Genomic DNA, 21215 nt, shown 5'->3' with positions numbered 1-21215 from the left:
CCCGGTGCCGGTGCATCCCGGATTCCCCGGCTATCCCGGACCCGGCGGAGTGCCGGTGCCAGTCCCGTTACAGCCCCGGTGCGGTGCCAGTGCCGGTGCCGGCGCAGCCCCGGTGCCGAGCGGCTCCCGCGCAGCCCCTCCGCAGCTCGGTGCCGCCCCCGGCTCCTGCGCCCGCCCCCAGCCCGCCCGCCCGGGCTCTCCGGGGCCGGGGCCGGGGCCGGGGCCGGTGCGGCGGACGCGGCGATGGGGCTGGCGGGGCCGCCCCGCTCCTGCCTCCTGCTGGCGGCCGCGCTGCTGCCGCTGCTGCCGCCCGGGGCCGCGCCGGGCCCCGCCGCGCCGCCCGCGCTCACCGACGCCGAGATCGAGGCGTTTCTGCGCGGCTTCCTCGGCCCCGGCGAGCGCGGCGACGGCGACGGCGACGACGATGGCACCGACCTGGCCATCGGCACCGACCTGGGCACCGACACCGGCACCGGCACCGGTGAGCGAGCGGCACCGGCACGGCGGGTCGGGGCTGCGCCGGTACCGGGCACCGCCGGGGCACCGCGCGGGGGGGGGGGGGGGGGGCGGCGGGGCATGGGAGGGGGGCGGGGGGGCATGGGAGGGGGGCGGCGGGGCATGGGAGGGGGGCAGGGGGGCGTGGGAGGGGGGCAGGGGGGGCATGGGGACGCCCCCCAGGCCGGCCCTGGATGCCCCTCACCCGCGGCGGGGCGTCTGTCCCCCCCCGACCCCCGCCCAGGCTCCCCGGGGCGGCTGACGGAGCCCGAGAAACCCAAGAAGGGGAAGAAGGAAAAAACTCCCAAACCCACCAAGAAGCCCAAGGAGAGACCCCGAGGCTCCAAGAAGGACAAGGACAAGGACAGGGAAAGGGACAGGGACAGGGACAGGGGCAAGGACAAGCCCCCCAAGAAGCCCAAGGAGAAACCCCCGAAGGGCTCCGAAAAACCCCCAAAAGGCTCCAAAAAGCCCAAGGAGAAGCCACCCAAGGCCACCAAAAAACCACCCAGCAAGAAGCCACCGGAGCTGCTGACCACCCCGCAGGCGCCCCCCACCACCCCGCAGACCCCGCGGGGCAAGGACGACACACAGACAGCCTGGTTCCCGGAGCAGCCTGCGCCCTACGAGGAGGAGGATGGAGGTGGCCGAGGTGAGTCTTGCGGGGCGTGATCTCGCCACCAGCCGGGTTGGGGGGTGGGGGTGGGTTTGGCCCACCACGGCCTCACCCGGTGTGCCGCTCGGCTTCCCGGTGGCACCCCATGGCTGGCTGGGAATTGTCCTGCTGGGGACACCCACTCTGTCCCCACAGGTCTTCCTCCCCCATGGGACTGTCTTGCAGTGTGGGGCTGCCGGGGGGGGGGGGCCGGGCTGGCGGAGCTGCGGGGCACCGGCATCCCCTCACTCAGTGTCCCTGTCCCCAGGGGAGTTGGAGGAGCTGCCAAGCGAGCCCTGGGAGGTGGGTCGGGAGGACTGGCACCCCGAGCCCGAGCCTGGTGAGTGCTGTATCCCCAGGGCCACCTCCCTGTGCCCCAATGGAACCTCCCTGCACCCTGATGTCACCCCCCTGCACCCCGATGTCACCTCCCTGTGCCCCAGGGCCACCACTCTGTGTCTTGGGGCCACCTCCCTGCATGCCAGGGCCACCTTCCCTGTTTCCAGATGCCACCCCCCTGCACCCTGATGTTACCTCCCTGCACCCCAGGGCCACCTCCCTGACTCCCAGTGTCACCCCCTTGCACCTTGGGGCCACCTCCCTGTTGCCAAGTGCCACCCTCTGCACCCCAGTGCCACCTCCCTGATCCCCAGTGTCACCCTCCCTGCTCCCAAATGCCACTCCCCTGCACCCCAATGTCACCTCCCTGCACCCGGGGCCACCCCTTGTGCCCCTTCCCCACGTGCCCCCTCCCCTCAGAGGTCCCTGAGGAACCGGAGCCACCAACGCTGGACTACAACGAGCAGCTGGAGCGGGAGGACTACGAGGACTGTACGGTGCCAGGGCGCAGGCGGAGGGGACCGCTGGGGTCCCCCAACCTGCAGGAAAGGAGGGAGGGGGTGCCCCCCCTGCCTTGCACCCCCAAAGTCAGTGCCACCCCCTCTTTCTGTCCCCAGTCGAGTACATTCGGCGGCAGCAGAAACCCCGCAAGCCCCCGAGCAGGAAGAAACCTGAGAGAGTCTGGCCCCAGCCCGAGGAGCCACGTAAGTGGGGTGACAGGGGGACAAGGGGGGACTGGCACCACTCAGGGTGGGGGTGGGGGAGAGTCCCCAGCCTTGGGGACCCAAGAGAGCATCGTTCAGGGACAGCCTGGAACTGGGGTGGACCCGGGGACAGCACAGAGGCCCAGGGACTGCATAAGGGGTGTAGGGAACCCCACAGGGGTGTGGGGATCTCTTGGGGCCACTGGGATCCCGTGGGGATATAGAGGGGTCCTGGGGGGACATGGGGACCCCATAGGGCCACAGGGATCCCACACAAGCATGGGGGACCCTCGGGGACACAGTAGAGGTGTGGGGGATCCCACAGGGGCACGGGAAACCCCAGAGGGGCACAGGGGTCCCACAGGAGCACTGGGGACCCTCCAGGGACATGGGGGTACCCCTGTTCCCTGGCCCCATCCCCAGCACAGCCCCTTTCAGCCCCCCCAGCGAAGCCGGAGGTGCCACCCCCAGAGCCACCCCTGCCGCCCATCCCGGTGACCGAAGGGGACTATGAGGAGGGCTTCGAGCGACCCGACTACGATGACTGTGAGTGATGAGACGTGCGGGGGGCCAGGGCACCCCAGGATCCCCGTGCCCGGGAGGTCTGCCCTGCCCCATGGGTAGGCATCTCCCCCCGTGCCCAGCTGGGCTGTGACGGGCGGTGCCCACCCCTGCCCTCCCCTGGCCCTGAAAGGGTGTCCCAGCCCCCCTCCCCATTTGCACAGTGGAGTACGGGCTGCCCCGCCAGCCGAAGCCCAGGAAACACCCGGACAAAGAGGACGAGATGGAGACGGACAAGGAGAAACTCAAGCCCTGTGAGAGATGGGCAGGGGCTCGGTGCTTGGGCAGGTGGCATGTCCCTGGCGTGGGTGGCATGTCCCCAGGGTCGGTGGCACATCACTAGGGTGGGTGGCATGTCCTGAGGGTTGGTGGCATGTCCCCAGGGTGGGTGGCACATCCCCAGGGCAGGTGGCACATCCGTGGGGTGGGTGACATGGCTCTGGGGTGGGTGGCATGTCCCCAGGGCTGGTGGCACATCCTCGGGGTCGGTGGCACATCCCCGGGGAGGGTGGCATGTCCCCAGGGCCGGTGGCACATCCTCGGGCTCAGTGACACATCCCCGGGGAGGGTGGCATGTCCCCAGGGCCGGTGGCACATCCTCGGGGTCGGTGGCACATCCCCGGGGAGGGTGGCATGTCCCCAGGGCCGGTGGCACATCCTCAGGGTCGGTGGCACATCCCCGGGGAGGGTGGCATGTCCCCAGGGCCGGTGGCACATCCTCGGGGTCGGTGGCACATCCCCGGGGAGGGTGGCATGTCCCCAGGGCCGGTGGCACATCCTCGGGGTCGGTGGCACATCCCCGGGGAGGGTGGCATGTCCCCAGGGCCGGTGGCACATCCTCGGGGTCGGTGGCACATCCCCGGGGAGGGTGGCATGTCCCCAACATCTGCTATCCCGCCCCAGGGAAGCCCAAGAAAGGCGGCAGCAGCAAGGAGGAGGAGGGGGACCCCTGGGCGGAGGAAAAGGGCCAGGACCGCAAAGGTGGGTGCCAGCCCCCCATCCCATCACCCCCCACTCCCTGCGCTCTGCCCCTCCCCCTCACACACCTCTTTTCCAGGAAAACCCAAAAAACCAGGGGGGAAGAAGTGGGAGCCGGATGAGGACGAATGGGCCCCTCCAGAGAAGACACGTGAGTTTGCCCGATCCCGGGGCACACAGGCACCCTGCTGCGGGGGGGCAGGTGCCCATCACTCCCCCCCCCCCCGCACTGTCCCCAGGATGTCCCCCCATCGGCCTGGAGTCCCACCGCATTGAGGATGACCAGATCCTAGCCTCCTCCATGCTGCGCCACGGGCTGGGCGCCCAGCGCGGGCGCCTCAACATGCAGGTGAGGGTCACCCGCCCCACGCCCACCCTCCCCGCACCAGCGAACCCCCCCCACCCATGACCCCAAGTCGCTGTCCCCACCCCAGGCAGGCACCAACGAGGACGATTTCTTCGACGGGGCTTGGTGCGCTGAGGACGACAGCCGGGCACACTGGATCGAGGTGGACACCCGCCGCACCACCAAGTTCACCGGCGTCATCACCCAGGGCCGCGACTCCCAGATCCAGTATGGGGCTGGGGACACGGGGAGGGGACGGATCCAGGGGCGGGGGGGGGAACACCTTGGGGACCACCCCTCCCAACCTGTCCCCCTCCTCCTGCAGCGAGGACTTTGTCACCAGCTTCTACGTGGGCTTTAGCAACGACAGCCAGAACTGGGTGATGTACACCAACGGCTACGAGGAGATGGTACGGGATCCCAAAATGGGCTGGTTGGGGGGGGCATGGGGACAATAGGGACCCTCTCCCCCTCCTCAGCTGCACCTTCCCCCCCTTGGCAGATGTTTTACGGCAATGTGGATAAGGACACACCGGTGCTGACCGAGTTCCCCGAGCCCATGGTGGCCCGTTACATCCGCATCTACCCCCAGACGTGGAACGGCAGCCTCTGCCTGCGCCTTGAGGTCCTGGGCTGCCCCCTCTCCAGTAAGAGCCACCCCAAAGCAGCATCTTGGGGGGGATTATGGGGGGGTTGCGGCTCCCTGGCCCCCCCCACCGCTGTGCCTTTGTCCCCTCCGCAGCCATCAGCAGCTACTACACCCAGCAGAACGAGGTGACCTCCACCGACAACCTGGACTTCCGCCACCACACCTACAAGGACATGAGGCAGGTGAGCACCTCCATGGGGTGGGCACCTCCATGGGGTGGGCACCTCCGTGGGGGGTGGGCTCAGCCCCCCCAAGCGCTGCCCCCCATCGCCTGCCCCCCTCCCTGCCCCCACAGCTGATGAAGGTGGTGAACGAGGAGTGTCCCACCATCACCCGCATCTACAACATCGGCAAGAGCTCGCGGGGGCTGAAGATCTACGCCATGGAGATCTCCGATAACCCGGGCGAGCACGAGACGGGTGAGAAGGGAAGGTGTGGGGGGCCACGGCTGTGGTCCCCGGGCGCAGGCAGGGGTGCAGGCAGCACACTGACCCTGCCCATACCCTGCCCGCAGGCGAGCCCGAGTTCAGGTACACGGCGGGGCTGCACGGGAACGAAGTGCTGGGCCGGGAGCTGCTGCTCCTGCTGATGCAGTTCCTGTGCAAGGAGTACCAGGACGGCAACCCGCGGGTGCGGAGCCTGGTGACCGAAACCCGCATCCACCTCGTGCCCTCCCTCAATCCCGACGGCTACGAGCTGGCCCGCGAGGCGGTAAGGGGACTGCGGGGCGGTGGGATGGGGCGGCGGGATGCAGCCCCCTGGCTCACCGCTGCCCTGGGCTGCCCGCAGGGCTCCGAGCTGGGCAACTGGGCGCTGGGCCACTGGACTGAGGAGGGCTACGACCTCTTTGAGAACTTCCCTGACTTGGCTTCGGCGCTGTGGGCGGCCGAGGAGAGGAGGCTGGTGCCCCACAAGTTCCCCAACCACCACATCCCCATCCCAGAGCACTACCTGACCGAGGATGCCACGGTGAGCCATGGCGTGGGGCACGGCCATAGGGCACGGCGGCAGGGCGCTGACGGGGAGGTGATGTCTCACACCACTGCGCCTGCCTCGGCAGGTGGCAGTGGAGACACGGGCTGTCATGGCGTGGATGGACAAGAACCCCTTTGTGCTGGGAGCCAACCTGCAGGGCGGGGAGAAGCTGGTGTCCTACCCCTTCGACATGGCCCGGCCTGTCAGCGAGACACCGGCAGCCGCCGCTCGCCCGCCAGACGACTACGAGGATGACAACCCTGAGCTGCAGGAGACACCTGATCACGCCATCTTCCGCTGGCTCGCCATCTCCTACGCCTCGGCCCACCTCACCATGACCGAGACCTTCCGTGGGGGCTGCCACACGCAGGACATGACCAACGCCATGGGCATCGTGCAGGGGGCCAAGTGGCACCCCCGGGCTGGGAGTAAGTGGGTGCCACACCATACGGTGTCGGCCTGCCCGCCCCACGCTCCTGCCACCTGAAGGTGCGAGCGAGCGGCTGGGTGGGTGCTTGGTTTTTTGTTTTACAGGCATGAATGACTTCAGCTACCTGCACACCAACTGCCTGGAGCTCTCCATCTACCTGGGCTGCGACAAGTTCCCCCACGAGAGCGAGCTGCAGCAGGAGTGGGAGAACAACAAGGAGTCACTGCTCACCTTCATGGAGCAGGTAGGTGCCGGGGCACAGCGGGCAGGGAGCCGGCAGCAGCCCTGCCTGCCCCTCCTGGCTCGTCTCACCCCCTGGCCTTGCGCAGGTCCATCGGGGCATCAAGGGCTTGGTGACGGACCAGCAGGGAGAACCCATCGCCAACGCCACCATTGTTGTGGGAGGCATCAACCACAACATCAAGACAGGTAGGGCGCAGGGTAGGGTGTCGGGCAGAGTGCTGGCAGCACCGTGCCGCCTCCTCCTCACCCCGCTGCCTCCCCTTGTTGCCCACAGCCAGCGGTGGGGACTACTGGCGCATCCTGAACCCAGGCGAGTACCGTGTCTTGGCTCGGGCCGAGGGATACAACCCCAGCGTCAAGACCTGCAGCGTCTTCTATGACATTGGAGCCACCCAGTGCAATTTTGTTCTGTCGCGCTCCAACTGGAAACGCATCCGGGAGATCATGGCCATGAACGGGAACCGGCCCATCCGCCGCATCGTGCCCGGCCGCCCCATGACTCCCCGCGAACGCATGCGCCTGCGTATGCGCCTCCGGCACCGCATGCGGCTCCGGCAGCAGATGAGGCTGCGGCGTCTCAATGCCACCACAACTGCCAGCGGCCCCACAGCCCCACCACCCACCACAGCCCTGCCCTTCCCCTTCAGCAGCACTGCCTACGTGCCCTGGAGCCAAGAGCCACCCACAGCTGGCACCTGGGAGATGGAGACCGAAACAGAGGTGGTGACTGAGCTGGTGACGGAGACGGAGGCCTGGGAGCTGGGCACGGGGACGGCACAGCCCTTCACCACGGCCGAGACCTACACTGTGAACTTTGGTGACTAGGAGATGCTCGTCCCCTCGCTCCTGCCTCGAGCCAAGGCCAGATGCTCACGGCCGGTTTGGTTTTGCCTGCCACAGGCTCCGGCATCCGCTTCTAAAGTCTTCCTTGAGCCCCAGGCAGCCCGCTCTGGGCAGTCCGCCCCGGGTGGGCTCCAGCTTCTCACCCGCGCTGCTTCCTAGGACTGCAGGGCACGCCATGCCGATGCTTGCCCCAAGGGCCGGGCGGCCATGGAGCGTCCCCCTTGCCGGGCTCCAGAGCCAGGCAGGGAAGGACGTGCTGCCCTGTCCCTCGGGCTGGGCAGTGCCAGCCCTTGCCTGGCAGGGGAGGGGGCGATGCAGGACCCAGCCCTCGCCCCACCCGTCTCCTGGCACAGCGGGGTTGCAGGGGTGGTCCTGCTCTCCAGGGCAGGGCCCGCACGGAGGCAGGCGCAGCCCCTGTCCCCTCCACACAGTATTTTTTGTTACACAAATAAATCAAGTTATATTGGTACGAGCATCTCTTTCTCTCCTGTACCCCCAGCACCTCTGTGCCAGCCCTCCTGTGAGGGCAGATGGGGATGGCGGTGGGTGCCAGGACCCTCTGAGGGGCCAGGGGTTTATTGAGTCTGTGCCCTGCCTGCTCAGTCAGTGCCCAACCTCCATGTCCCCGTCGTCGTCCTCAGCCCCAAAGCCGGAGAAGCTGATGGGCTGGCAGCTGAGGTCGCGCAGGTTGACGAGGCAGGCCGTCTGCGTGGTGCTGAAGGCGGGCACCGCCACCAGCAGGACCTGCTGCCCATCCTCCCCTGCAAAGACAGGCGGGCATCAGGCGCACAAGCCCTTGGTCAGCACCCCAGTGCGGGGTCCCAGCCCAGAGCGAGTACTGGGGGGTCCTGCAGGACTCACCTTTGAGCAGCTTGGACTGGAAGCGGGGAGCGTTGCCGCAGAAGTAGACGTGAGGGCACTCAGTGAGGATGAAAGGGTCCGATTTGTAAAACGGGTAGCAGCCTGGGAGGGATGGAAATTAGGAGGGGAACCTGCACCTACACCCCTTCGGAGGGCAAACAGCCCAAGTCGCAGGGGCCACTCAACTCTCGCCTTACCCAGTGTGTCCGGGGCTGTGGGGCTGATGTGTCCCGCCAGCAGCGTCCACTCCAGGATCTCCAGGTAGTCATCCATGCTGCTGTATTTGAAGATATCACTGACGTTTTGCCCTGACGTCCCCAAAAACCTACAAGATTTTGGGAAAAGGAAGGGGAGATTCGGACGGCTGTACTTGCCGTGACTTGCCCCACAGTTCCACACTGCCAGCCGTTGTCACAGAGCTGGCGGCACACCGGGCTTTTACCTGACGCCATCCACGTCGGCCTGGTAGGGGTTGGTGACCAGCCGGAGCGTGGCGTAGGTGCTGGTGAGGGGCAGCATGCAGTGATGCAGCGGCTGCTGGGGCAGCGTATAGTTGGTGGGGTCAAACTCGCCAGGCATCACGTCCACAGGCACAGAGGTCTGCGGGCAGAGCAGGGGTTACCGGCGGTGGCCAAACCACCCTCCTTTGCAGGGGCTCAGAGCAAAGCCCTGCCTGGAGCTTGCTGCCAGCTCTGCCTCGCTCCCCAGTTTGGCTCCTGCCGCTTCCCCACAGGAAGCCCTGCTTGGCTCCATTGCAGAGACCAGATGCTGGGAGAGGGATCTGAAGCTGGGCTGTGCGCTGCCTCCCTTTCCTGCTGCGCTCCCGTACGGCACCATATGCAGCACTCAAAGGGAAGCCGGGGGCCAGGGAAGGGGTGTTTGCCACCCTGTGCCCCCAGGCTGCTGGCAGAGCGCTGCTCCCCTGGCTTGGGAGCCAGGCTCCCTCCCCCAGAAAGTACCCAAGTCCCCGGCCAACCCTATCCCACTCCAAGCACTCACACAAAGCTGCAGCAGGATCTCATCCAGCATCTTCATGGCCTCCACGCTCGCGGCCTGGGTCTTCTTGGTCAAGTACTTGGCCTGGGTCAGTGGGGAGACAGTGAGGGAACAACCCCGTGTGTTCTCTGGCTCCTCCTTCCCCCCCTCCACAGGACTCCCCGTGCCAGCCTGGCCCCCAGAGCGCACGGTCAAGGCTGAAGACACCTTCCCTGCTTACCTTGTTGATGGTGTCCCGGCTCTGCGTGTTCTGGCTCAGCAGGTTCCCCGCCAGAATGACACGGGAGATCTGCGCGGCGCAGCTCTGCTCGCCCTCGGCGCCCAGCTGCCCCGTCACTACATCCACCAGCAGCTGCGTGCTCAGCAGGGACTCGCCACTCCCGCTGCCCAGCCCCAGCCCCGATGCCAGCAGCACGAACCTGTGCGGAGAGGCTCGGGCAGCACGCCGTGCTCCCTGCCCGCGCCAATCCCTACCTGCACGGCAGCGCCAGGGCTGCCCACGCCAAGGGGCTTCAGAGAGCTGGGTGTGGGGGACAGGAGCCCCCACCCGTGATCTCTCTTGGCATGAGGCACCTACTCCAGCAGGCAAATGGTGCCCAGGGCTCTGGGACATGGCAGGGGACACGGTGCCAGCCCCGTTACTGTCACTGCAGGGACTCACTGGTCCAAGGTGGGGCCTTTCCAGGGCAGCGACTGGGGCAGGTTGGCGAAGCAGTGATCCTCCACCAGGAACTTGCCGTCATCCTGCTCGGAGCCGTACACAGCAAAGATGGTCCCTATGGCAGAGAATGGGCAGTCAGTCCCCGGCCAGAGCCTGTGAGGTGGCTCCCACCCAGGAGCCATCGTCCCCTACCTGTCACCAGCCTCTGCACCTCAACTGCTCCTTCCAGCTTGATCCGCTGCAGCTCATCCTCCAGGATCAGCTCGTCGGAGGGGTGGATGTACTTGGGCAAGGGCGGCTGAGGCACCAGGTTGTGCTGGGGGGGCACAGGGCAGGCTGTGATGGCCTCAGCAAGGCCACGCTGCCCCAAAGGGCCCTTCCCTGCCCTAGCCAAACCCTGCTCGTGGAAACCAGAGTGCAGGCGCGTGACTCAGGAGAGCGGCTGGCGTGGCCCCCCACCGCCGGCCCGGCCAACGCTGCTGCGGCAGCTCTCAGTGCTGCTCGCCAGCTGCACGCCGCCCGGATGAGCTGGTTTTGCTTAACGCTTCCCTGCAGCGCCCTGGCGAAGCAAACATGAGCACAACTCCCCAGCCAAGGAGGAAGTGGCTCAGCCAGGCAGTGGGAGACGGGGCTCTGGCTTGCCTCGGGAAACGTGTTTGCAATCACCACCCGGGCAAGCGCTCTGCTCTCTTTGAACTCCGCCCGGCAAGCACGGTGCTAACCTCATGCCGTGACGAGCAGGCTTCAAACTTCCCCCGTGAGCTGGCTGGGAGCAGACGGGCCCCTAGCACAGAACAGGGATGGTGGAGCTTCCCCGGACGCCCCCTTCATCCTCCTCCCCTGCAGCAGGGAAAGGAGGTTTGCTCTGCCAATCCTGCTGGATCCAAACCCTCCAAGAGCAGGAAAAGCAACACCAAGCAGGCGCATACATGACCCACGCTGCCACAAAGGGGTGGCACCAAGAGCAGCAGCATCTAGGGACGGAGTAGGCATGGAGAATATTACACACCGGCTCCCCAGGTCAAAGCCCTGGCAGTTTTCACTTGCTCAGCCACAGCGAGCGCAAGGGAAGCGATGGGAAGCCGGCTGAGGGCCCGATGTGTGTTGGCACATCCCCCAGAGCCGTGTGGAGGAGGGGGAGGCCCATGGGAGGGAACATCCCCGCCATTACCTCCTCGCTGATCTCCTGCAGGATGGACGGCTGCAGCTGCATTGCCTTGAAGAGCGTCCCCACCACGCAGCACTTCTCCCCCACCTGCAGCTCACAGAGCTTCCTCAGTGCCACATCGTTCCCTGTGGGGAGAAATGGAGCTCAGCCGGCCTCAGGAGGCAGCTGCGAGGGAGGCAAGGCTCAAGGCTGGCTGGGACCAGCTGAAAGGGCCTGAACATTGAGGCCAGCAAGAGGCGGTGGGGGAATGTTGCAGAGCCTCTCGCTTTCCCTCGAGGCAGAGAGCCGAATCCACATGTGTAGGCCAGATGGGGCCAGTGGAACATACCAGTGAGCCAGCGCTGCCTGCAGGCATTTCCTCTGCCTTGAGGGGGAGGAAAGCTGGGTCACACCGGGGTCCAGGGGACCCACAGCTCCCAGCCACCACCCAGGACAGCGTGCAGAGCTCCTGCTGGGCCCATGGGTTCAGCTCTGCCCAGGAAGGGAGAGTGTGCATGGGTCCGAGACTGTCCCGCCTGGGCACGGAATGGGTGCTCTTGCCCTTGGGCACGAGAGCCTGGTGTTCCTGCTCCCCATCCAGGAGACGACCCAGACATCCCACTCAGATTTGACAGGCAAGAGAGATCGTTCACCACCCCCAGGTCTGACCTCTGCCAGGGCCAGATCCTCTGCCCGGGATCCCTGCTGGAAGCCAGGATTCCCACCGCAGCCGGGCATTTTGGGAGAGCCCGGCATGAAGACAGACCTCTGGGGAGCGGCAGGGTTTCCCATGCCAGAAAGGCACAAACAGACCCCCAGGCTTTATCCAGGGATTCACAGGGGAATGTGGGCCGGGGGAACCAACAGGCGCCGCAGGAGGCGCAGAGGACATTGCAGCCCCAGCACTACATCGTCTGTGTGGCTGGGGAGCATTTGCAGACAGCAAAAAAAAAAAGCACCTCTCTCACCACAAGCTGAGCTCAAGACCTCTAACCTCGCCCACGGGGACCCAGAGATGCTTCAGCCCCGTCCTTTACGTGTCTGTAGGACTTTTATTTCCCCTTTTAAATCACCCCGTGAAGCCCATCCACCCCAAGCTGCAAGCCCTGGATGTGGGAGGACTGGTGCTGTGGGAGCTGCCATGCTCCGCTCCCAGAACCACAGTGCCGAAGCCCGCTGCTGCGCCGGCTCCTCTGTCAGGCCGTCCTTCCTGGCTGAGGGCGGCGGGGTGATGTTTCCCCCCCCCAAACTCTCCCTTTGCTAATCACGCGCCTGCTGAACGTGACTCCCGTCCGGTGGAAAGCACCCCACCACGATCACAGGCACCCCGGGCCCAGCGGAGCTGGAAACACGGGTTCATCAATCCCAGGAATGCAAACACCCTGAGTCAGAAAAAACAATCCAGCTTTAAGTTTCTTATTCTTGGCTCTAACCCCCCAAATGTGTGTGTTTAGGGGGAAGGGGGCTGCGCTCTCCAGATTTTGCCTGCAGGCGCTTCTCGCTGTGAGACAAACCCCAGAAATCTTCTCCCGTCATGTGGCTCCAGGAAGCGGAGCTTTACAAAACCGCTGGTTCCCGTCACCCTTGGCAAAATCCAGGGTTACGGTGCAGGGCGGCCGGCCAAGGAACAACGTCTGCTGTGGAACCGGCACAGCCCGGCCCAGGCTTTGCCTCCCCTCGGCTCCGCGCAGCCCACGGGGCCAGGGAGACAAAGAAAAACAATCGATCGGCCCAAGAACCTCCATAGAAGGGCAAAACCAAAAGCTTGGCTGGCCCAAGAGGGTGAAATTCGATAACAGGCTTTTACCACACTTGGGGAGCCATGCGCCACGCCGAGGCCTGCCAGAAAGCTCAGCCGCTGCGCTCCGGCAGCAGTGAGGCGGTTGCTTCATCCAGCGCTGCCGTTACACCCTCGGATGGAAACTCTCTAGTGCAAGAATCCCACCCGCTAACCGCTAACGCGGCCCCAGCGGGTGAGGAAACGGTCCCCACCGGTGCAAGCGGCGCCTCCCTGGCACCCCACACCCCGCTTCCTGGCCGGGGGCGCCTGCCAGCCCCTCACCCTGACAAACCGTGCGCTTAAGTCGCACTCCCGGCAGCGAGTTTTGCTTTGACCTGGCCTGGTGAGCCAAAAAAGTAAAGGTTTTCTCTGCAAAGCTGGTGTTTAAAGGTGATTTTAGAGATGTTGGGACACTGTCCGGCAGAGAAACCATCCCCCACAAAAAACCCCTGTGGGTTATGTCAACCATAAGGAGAAAAAGAAGGAAAACATAGGCCCACTGTTAAACAAAAAAGGAGAATCAATCACCAATGATGCAGAAAAGGCAGAGGTCCTCAACACCTTCTTCACCTCTGTCTTTACCAGCACTGTAGGGTCCCAGGCTTTGGGAAAAAAATTGCCAATTGAACCAAACACCGACCCACCATCGGTGAAGGAAGAGTTAGTACATTAATTACTACGGGAGCTTGACCCCCACAAATCAATGGGCCCTGATGCCATCCACCGAGGGTGTTGAGAGAGCTGGCTGACGTCATCGCAAGGCCGCTCTCCGTAATCTTTGAGAAGTCGTGGAGAACGGGGGATGTCCCAGAGGACTGGAGGAAGGCAAATGTTACCCCACCTACAAGAAGGGCTCGAGGGAGGATCCGGGTCACTATAGGCCCATCAGCCTTACTTCAATCCCTGGGAAAGTTATGGAATGAATCCTCCTGGGGGCCATCACAAGTCAAGTGAAGCACGTGATTGGGAAAAGCCAACATGGCTTCGCTAAAGGCAGATCGTGCTTGACAAACCAGGTGGCCTTCTGTGACACAGTGACTTGCCTGGTTGACATGGGGCGGGCGGTGGACATTGTCTACCTGGGCTTCTCCAAGGCCTTTGATACGGTCCCCCACAGCCTCCTCCTGGAGAGATTGATGTGTTATGGCCCAGACAAGTGGTCTGTGCGGTGGGTGGGGACCTGGCTGACAGGCCGCACCCAAAGTGGGGTGGTAAATAGCGTTTTCTCGAACTGGCAACCTGTCACACGTGGAGTCCCCCAGGGATCGATATTGGGCCCAACGTTATTCAATATCTTTATAAGTGATCTGGATACCGGCATCAAGTGTGGCCTGATGAAGTTTGCTGATGACACCAAGTTGAGTGGGGAAGCAGACACTCCAGAGGGGAGAGCTGCTCTGCAGGGAGATCTGGATAGGCTGGAGGAGTGGCCCAGCAAGAACCTTATGAAGTTCAACAAGGAGGAGTGTAAGGTCTTGAACCTGGGAAAACATAATCTGGGAGTGCAGCACAGACTGGGACCCATCTGGCTGGGGAGCAGCTCTGTCAAAAGGGACCTGGGGGTCCTGGTGGGGGGAAGCTCAACATGAGCCAACAGTGGCTGCTGCGGCCGAGAAGGCCAACAGGGTGCTGGGTTGCATCAACAAGGGCATCGCCAGCAGAGAGAAAGAAGTCATTATCCCGCTCTGCTCAGCGCTGGTCAGGCCACACCTGGAGCGCTGTGTGCAGTTCTGGTCCCTGCTGTACAAAAACAATGTGTCCAGGCTGGAAGGGGCCCAGAGAAGGGCCACCAGGATGATCCAAGCACTGGGAAGCTGCCATACGAGGATAGGCTGGGAGAGCTGGGTTTGTTCAGCCTTGAGAACAGGAGGCTCAGAGGGGATCTCATCACCGTGTACCAGGACTTAAGGGGTAGCTGCAAAGAAGATGGAGACTCCCTTTTTACACAGAGTCCCATGGAGAGGACAAGGGGGATGGACACAAGTTGCTCTTGGGGAGATTCCGATTGGACACGAGAGGGAAATTTTTCACACTGAGGACAGTCAACCATTGGAATAATCTCCCCAGGGAAGGGGTTGACTTAGCCACGCTGGACACCTTCAGGAGTCGTCTGGACAGGGTGCTGGGCCACCTTGTTTAGACTCTGCTCTTCCCAGAAGGTTAGACTAGATGATCCCTGAGGTCCCCTCCAGCCTGTGATTTGACCCCCAACATGCACATAAGCTTAGGAACCAATGGCCAGCACCTGCTGAATAGTCACCAGGGAGCTTCCAGCGGGCGCTGCATCGGCCGCACAGCCTTGCCCTCCTCACCCAAAGAGGGGTTTTATTCCCCAAACCGACTCACCCCATTTGTGTCGGGCCCGCTCCTCCAGGATGGGCCGCATCTCGATGAGGCGCGCGGCGTAGATGTGAGCGTACTGGCGGCTGAAGCTGCGCTCACCCAGCCGAAAGCGCTGGGAGCAGTCGGCGTATGCCGAGACCGGCACCCTGGCGAAGGTGGAGACCTCGACGGAGGGGGGGGCCAGCAGACCCTGCGCCGTGGGGGTCGCCCCCTCTGAAAACATGGTGGGCGCCGGGGCTGGAGCCGTGGGGATGGGCACGGCAGGATCCTAACGGTGGGTCTGGAAAGAAAACGGGCAAATTAAGGACCTTGGCAGATTGCGGCAGCGAAGCCGCAGGCCTGGCACACCCGGCTGTCGCTGTTGCCCGAGGCACCATGAACCCCTCAAAGCAGCCCCCCCCCCCCCCCACCTGACCCCCTCCCACCACCAACACACAAACAAGGTCTAGGTCTAACCCCCCCCGAACACCGCCAGCACCCCCCTACTCCTCCTCCCCTCCAACTCCGGGCACCCTCAAACCCCTCCTGGTGCCAGGGAAGCCCCAGGACCGCCCCCCCCCCCCAAATCACACCCCTGCAGCAGAACACCTGAAGCCCCCCCATAACCCACCCCGGCCACAGGACCACCTTGCAACCCCCGTCAAATGCACCCTGGCACCCCGGGAACCCTCGGGACCCCCCTGAACCGCACCCCCTGGCACAAAGACCCTCCCAGGGCACCGGGGCCCCCCTCAAAACACCTCCTGGCACCGGGACCCTCCCAGGACCGCCCAACCCTCCCCAAAACACGTCATCCCGAGACACCTCCGACCCCAGGACCCCGCAGGGACAGCCCATCCGCCCCCCCGGACCTGCCAAAGGGTACCCCGGGAGCATCCCCGGGCCGGGACCCACAGCCCCCCCCCTCCCAGGGACCCCCAAAAGGCGGCAGCGGCCCCCGGCCCCCCTCAGGGCCCCCCGTTGTCAGCCCGCTCCGGGCCCCCCCCGGCCGCAGATCACGTACGGGGTCAGAGGTCAGCCCGGCACCGCGGACCCGCCATGGGGACGGGGCGGAGGGGGAGGGGGGCGGGAAAAGGCGCGAACGCCGCAAAACCCGGAAGTCGTGCGGCCGCGGGACGGAAGTGACGTCAAGGCGACGGGTCGCCGTGGCAACCGCTGGTGGCGCCGTCACGGCGAGGCCGTCACTATGGAAACGGGGAGGGGGGAGCGGGACCCACCGGGATCACGCAGAGCCCCGGCGGGGACAGGGGGCACCGGGAGCGGCCCCGGGAGCCCGAGGGGGGCCAGGACGGACCCCACGGGGGGACAGGGGACGCCGGAGCTGACCCCGGGGGGCGCACCGGGACCGGCCCCCGGGACCCCACGCTGCCGCTGGCGGGGACAGGGGACACCGGGCCCGAGCCTCGGGACCCCACATGGGACGGGGACACACACACCGGGAGGGATCCCAGGACGCCCACGCGTGGGGTTCGGTGGGCAGCCCCCCGCCAGGCCCCTGGCTGGGGGATGAGGACACTGGCAGCACCCCCGCCTACCGCGGCCTCAGGGGTTTTTGGGGGGCCCCGGGGCTCGGGCCGCTGCCCCCCCGTCTCCCCTTCCTGCCGCGGGGGTGGAGGGCGGAGGTGTGAGGGGGGAAGGCGCTCGGTGAGCCGACATCACTCCATTTTAAGGGCTTTTTGGGTTTCGGCGGCGCTGAGTGGCGCGGCCGTCCCCACAGCCTGCTCACCGGGGATATAAAAGCCGCCGGGGTGGGACGGCGAGCTCTCACCCGCCATCACCCGCTGTCACCCACCATCGCCCTCTCGAGTGGGCTCGCCATGGCTGCCGCCTTCCTCTTGGTGCTGGTGGCGGTGGGAGGTAACGGGGGCGCCTCCAGCCCCACGTCCTAGGGGTGGAGGGGAGGGGGGCACGGGGGACGGCAGGGATGGCAGCCTGGGTAGCAGCGTGCCTGGGGAGGGCACCTGGGGCGGGGGCTGCATGGGGACCCTAGACGGGGGGACAGGGTCCTTGTGGGGATGTCGGAGACGAGGTCTGTGTGGGGTCGGACACCCAGGGATGGGTGGGGGGGACATGGGGACAGGGAGAAGGGACAGCAGGACTAGATCCGTGTGGGGACCTGGGGATGAGAGGCACAGGGATTACCTGGGGACCTGAGGGTGGTGGGGATGGCTTCCACATGGAGATGCAGCACATGGAGATGGCAGGGAGAGGGTCCGTGTGGGGACCAGGGGGTTTGGGGACAAGCACGTGGGGGTGGCAGGGGTAAGGTCAGCGTGACAACAGGGGGATGGCAGGGACAGGGTCCACATGGGGACCCAGAGGTGGTGGGGACAGGAGGACATGGGGACAGGCAGGAGGGGCGGCGGGGAGGGGGGCTGAGCCGAGACGGGGTCTGCGTGGGGGCAGGGACCTCCGTGCTCACCATCCCCTTCCCCGTCCCCGCTCAGCGGCGCAGGCCACGGTCCCCGAGCCCTGCCAGGGTGGCCCCGCATCCTGGTGCCAGGACATGGCCACGGCCACCCAGTGCGGCCGGGAGCAGTACTGCCGCAACCTCTGGGACAGCCTGGTGAGCTCCGGCCCCGCGACCTCTACACCAGCCGTGGGGCAGCCCCCCGCCCACCTCAGGGCCACGCCGGGGGGGTCCGGCCCAGCCCTGAAGGTCTGCGTTGTTCCCCCACAGTGGGAGATGGCTGAAGATGACATGATGGAGCTGGGCAAGGGGAAGAAGTGCAGCCTGTGCACCAAAATCCTGGGGCAGATAAAGGCGATGGCAGGTGACGACCCCGACGAGGTGAGCGGGCGGCTGGGGGTGCTCAGGGCAGTAGGGCAGGGGGCAGTGCCCCACACAGGGCCCCACTGACGCGCCAGGGCTGGTCCCGGCAGGAGGCGGTGCAGGCGGTGCTGGGCAAGGTCTGCCGGACCGTGGGGAAGCGCCTGGGCCGCTTCTGCAAGGTGCTGGTGAAGAAGTACCAGGAGCAGATCAGCGACGCGCTGCAGAACGGCGACCAGCCCAAGGACACCTGCGCCACCATGGGCTTCTGCAAGGCCTGAGCCTGGTCAGCACCCGCCCCGCGTCCTTGCGCCCACGTCCTGCGCCCCAACCGCGTCCTGCGCCCGCATCCTGCACCCCAACCGTGTCCTGCGCCCGTGTCCTGCACCCCAACCGTGTCCTGCACCCCGCGTCCTGCACCCCAACCGCATCCTGCACCCCAACCGCGTCCTGCGCCCGCATCCTGCACCCCAACCGCGTCCTGCACCCCACGTCCTGCACCCCAACCGTGTCCTGCGCCCGTGTCCTGCACCCCAACCGTGTCCTGCACCCCGCGTCCTGCGCCCGCGTCCTGCACCCCAACCGCATCCTGCACCCCAACCGCGTCCTGCGCCCCGCGTCCTGCGCCCCAACCGCGTCCTGCACCCCAACCGTGTCCTGCGCCCGTGTCCTGCGCCCCAACCGCGTCCTGCACCCCGCGTCCTGCGCCCCGCGTCCCTGCACCCACATCCAGCACTCAGCACCCCGCATCCTGCACCCCAACCAGGTCCTGCACCCATAACCAGCACTCTGCACCCCGCGTCCTGCACCCACATCCTGTGCCCCATGTCATGCGCCTGTGTCCTGCACCCGCATCCAGCACTCTGCACCCTGCGTCCTGCAACCCACACCCCACATCCAGCGCCCACGTCCTGCACCCCATGTCCTGCACCCCACATCCAGCACTCTGCATCCTGATCCTGCACCACGCACCCCGCGTCCTGCACTTCGTGTCCTGCACCTCATGTCCTGCGCCTGCGTCCTGCACCCCACATCCAGCACTCTGCATCCTGGTCCTACATCCCACACCCTGCACCCCACATCCTGCATGCAGCACCCCACATCCTCCACTGCACACCCTATAGGTCCTGCACCCCGCACTTGCGCTGGGGGTGGGAGGGCACTTGGGGGGCCTGTGCCTCCAGGAGGGGATCTGCCTGCATCCCCATAGGGTAGCCTGCGTTGGAGGCCCCAAAATGCATCCTTGCGAGGGGGGGAAGGTTGGAGGAGCCACTTTTGCTAGCAGCTGCATTGGGGGTGGCGGTGACCCCCAACTCACTGCTGCTTCCTTGTCCCCACAGGGCTCAGCCCTGCAGCCAGCTCCGAGTGCCGCCTTCCGAACCCCGACTGCCCTCCCAGCCCCACCTGCTGCCGCAGCCCCCGGCCCCCCCTCCCCGTGCAATAAAGCATCTCGCCCTGGGCCACCGTGTCTCCTGGGACCGTGGCCCTGCCGTCCCTTGTGCTGGGGGTCCCCCAGGAGCATCCTGGGGACGTGCCAGCTCCGCGGAGACACTGGGGGCCACGCATGGGTGTGAAGCCTGGGCTGAATGGAGCTGCGTCCCTCCCCGGGGATGCTGCAGGTGGACAGACGGACGAGATCTCCTCGTTTGGTGGTTTATTTGGCTGGAGTGAGTGGCAGGGGACCCACTGTCCCCTCAGTCCTCCTTCTCATCCCTGTGGGTGATGATGTAGCACAGGGACTTGTAGTCGATATTCCCCAAGATGTCGATGGGCGTCACCGTGAACACCTGCTCCGCCTGCGTGGGGACACGCACTGGAGGGGCTGGAACGGGTCCCCGTGGGGTGCCGCGTGGGGGTTGTGGGGGACGGGGTCTGTGGGGGACACATGGGGATCTCAGGGACAGGGCCTACATGGGGCATGTGGGATCCCAGGGATGGGGTGTGGGATCATGGGGTTCTTTGGGTCAGGGTCTTTGCAGGACACATGGGGTCCTGGGGTGGGGGGCTGTGTCCCCATCCCCACATTGCCCCATGGGCAGGCAGAGACAGCTGTCCTGGGCACCTGCTTCCCCTGAGGGTCCTGTGGAGCCCCCTCGTGCGGGGACACTGCAAGGGGACCGTGACAGCTGGGGGAGCCGCCTCACCTCCTCCGGGGAGAACTTCTCCACTTGGGTCAGGAGGAGCTGCTTAAACCTTGGGGAAGAGGGAGTGGCTGAGCCCGGGGTCAGCCCCTGTCCCCATCCTGGGGGACGCAGGATTCAGGGGTGCCCCGGGGGGTCCCTGATGCCCCCTGCTCACTCATTCTTGTTCACGGTGCTGGTGCCAGCAGGGTTGAAGAGCTTGAAGGCATTGAGGATGGACTCCTTGGGGTCGGTGCCTGGAGGCGAGGTGTTAACTGGGGTTCAGGGCTGACCCCTGGGGGTGTCAGGGGACACCCGGGGACACCCACCATTCAGCTTCTCCCTGAAGAGCATCAGGAAGATGGTGAAGTTAATGGGCCCCTCCCTTCCTTCAGCATCTCCTCCAGCTCCTCGTCGCTCACGTTCATCTTCCCTGGGGGGGGGACCCGGTGACAGGGACACGTGGCACCCGGGACAGCCCAGCCCCAGGAGGGCAGAGCTGCCGCTGCAGGTGCCGGCTGGAGCACTGGGACGTGCCCCTTGGGGAGGGGACAGCAAGTGGTTCCCCCTGCACGCCCTGGTGGCCCCGGCCATCACTGCCCGGGCTTGGCACCGTCACTGTCCCACACTCGTCACCGCCGCCCTGCCTCGCGGCTGCGGCCGTCCCCGTCCCCGTCCCCGTCCTGTCCCCAGGCGGTGCCGCTGACCCAGCGGTGAGTGCGTCTCCTTCAGGTCTGCCTCGGTGATGGTCCCGTCCCGGTTCTGGTCGACGCAGCCGAAGGCCTGGAGCAGAGCGGGCGGGGGCTCAGAGGGGGTGAGCCCTGGGACCCCCGGCCCCGGGACTCCCCTCCCCGGGACCCCCCACTACCTCCTTGAACTCCTGGATCTGCGACTGCTTGAGCACAGAGCAGACGGAGAAGCGCGGCTGTGCCCACCCGGCTGCCATCCTGCCGTACCTGCCCGGCTGCCCTGGGGGTCCAGCTGGGGTGCAAGGAAGCCTTGATCCGGCCTCGGCCAATCAGAGCGCAGGGAATCCCTTCTTTTGGTCCCAGCCAATCAGTGTGCAGTGAATCTTTTTTTTTTTTTTGTCCCCCAGCCAATCAGAGCGCAGGGAATCCCTTTTATTTGACTCTGGCCAATCGGAACAGAGAGAATCCAGCTAGCCGAGGGCTGCCACCAATCAGAGCTCAGGGATGTCTTTCCAGTGGCAACCAATCAGAAGACACGGAATCCTGCTGGCTGAGGGCTGCTGCTAATCAACGCACAGCTCTCCCCCATCCTGGACAGCCAATCAGAGAAGAAGGGATCCCCTCCCCTCC

At 65.6% G+C, this 21215-nt stretch overlaps 4 protein-coding genes across 5 annotated transcripts; 2 read left to right on the top strand and 2 right to left on the bottom strand.

Moving 5' to 3' along the window:
* Positions 1 to 187: 187 nt before the first annotated feature.
* AEBP1 (AE binding protein 1) lies at positions 188 to 7687 on the top strand. Of its 2 annotated transcripts, none has more exons than XM_064472546.1 (21): positions 188 to 481; positions 740 to 1147; positions 1419 to 1490; positions 1910 to 1981; positions 2107 to 2193; positions 2617 to 2739; positions 2919 to 3008; positions 3658 to 3735; positions 3812 to 3883; positions 3972 to 4081; positions 4167 to 4306; positions 4404 to 4488; positions 4581 to 4725; positions 4821 to 4909; positions 5023 to 5146; positions 5242 to 5438; positions 5517 to 5696; positions 5788 to 6130; positions 6237 to 6376; positions 6462 to 6561; positions 6650 to 7687. In XM_064472546.1, the coding sequence occupies exons 1-21, from the start codon at positions 244 to 246 to the stop codon at positions 7198 to 7200; spliced, it is 3444 nt and encodes a 1147-aa protein (XP_064328616.1). In that variant the 5' UTR covers positions 188 to 243; the 3' UTR covers positions 7201 to 7687. The 2 variants fall into 2 exon arrangements, with proteins under 2 accessions (XP_064328616.1, XP_064328617.1); XM_064472547.1 differs by having other exon boundaries at positions 189 to 481; positions 2632 to 2739.
* On the bottom strand, positions 7677 to 16110 carry POLD2 (DNA polymerase delta 2, accessory subunit). The gene is made up of 11 exons (XM_064472548.1): positions 16010 to 16110; positions 15010 to 15286; positions 10908 to 11029; positions 9929 to 10052; positions 9737 to 9851; positions 9296 to 9494; positions 9079 to 9159; positions 8522 to 8679; positions 8277 to 8404; positions 8080 to 8181; positions 7677 to 7979 (listed from the first exon to the last, which is right to left on the bottom strand). Exons 2-11 carry the CDS (start codon positions 15227 to 15229, stop codon positions 7822 to 7824), a joined length of 1407 nt encoding a protein of 468 aa, XP_064328618.1. The 5' UTR covers positions 15230 to 15286; positions 16010 to 16110; the 3' UTR covers positions 7677 to 7821.
* A 240-nt stretch (positions 16111 to 16350) lies between these two features.
* Positions 16351 to 19234, top strand: LOC135317137 (antimicrobial peptide NK-lysin-like). The gene is made up of 5 exons (XM_064472861.1): positions 16351 to 16863; positions 17454 to 17572; positions 17687 to 17797; positions 17890 to 18062; positions 19117 to 19234. Exons 1-4 carry the CDS (start codon positions 16824 to 16826, stop codon positions 18055 to 18057), a joined length of 438 nt encoding a protein of 145 aa, XP_064328931.1. The 5' UTR covers positions 16351 to 16823; the 3' UTR covers positions 18058 to 18062; positions 19117 to 19234.
* Positions 19235 to 19242: 8 nt separating this feature from the next.
* MYL7 (myosin light chain 7) lies at positions 19243 to 20842 on the bottom strand. The gene is given in 7 exon segments (XM_064472511.1): positions 19243 to 19572; positions 19921 to 19969; positions 20075 to 20153; positions 20226 to 20282; positions 20285 to 20329; positions 20604 to 20679; positions 20765 to 20842. Coding segments are annotated over 7 exon segments (486 nt in total). The 3' UTR covers positions 19243 to 19470.
* Between the last annotated feature and the right edge of the window lie 373 nt (positions 20843 to 21215).

This window comes from Phalacrocorax carbo, chromosome 24 (assembly GCF_963921805.1).
Source record: "Phalacrocorax carbo chromosome 24, bPhaCar2.1, whole genome shotgun sequence".
In the NCBI taxonomy this organism is placed as follows: Eukaryota; Metazoa; Chordata; class Aves; order Suliformes; family Phalacrocoracidae; genus Phalacrocorax; species Phalacrocorax carbo.
This window is presented reverse-complemented; position numbering and strand designations above follow the sequence as displayed.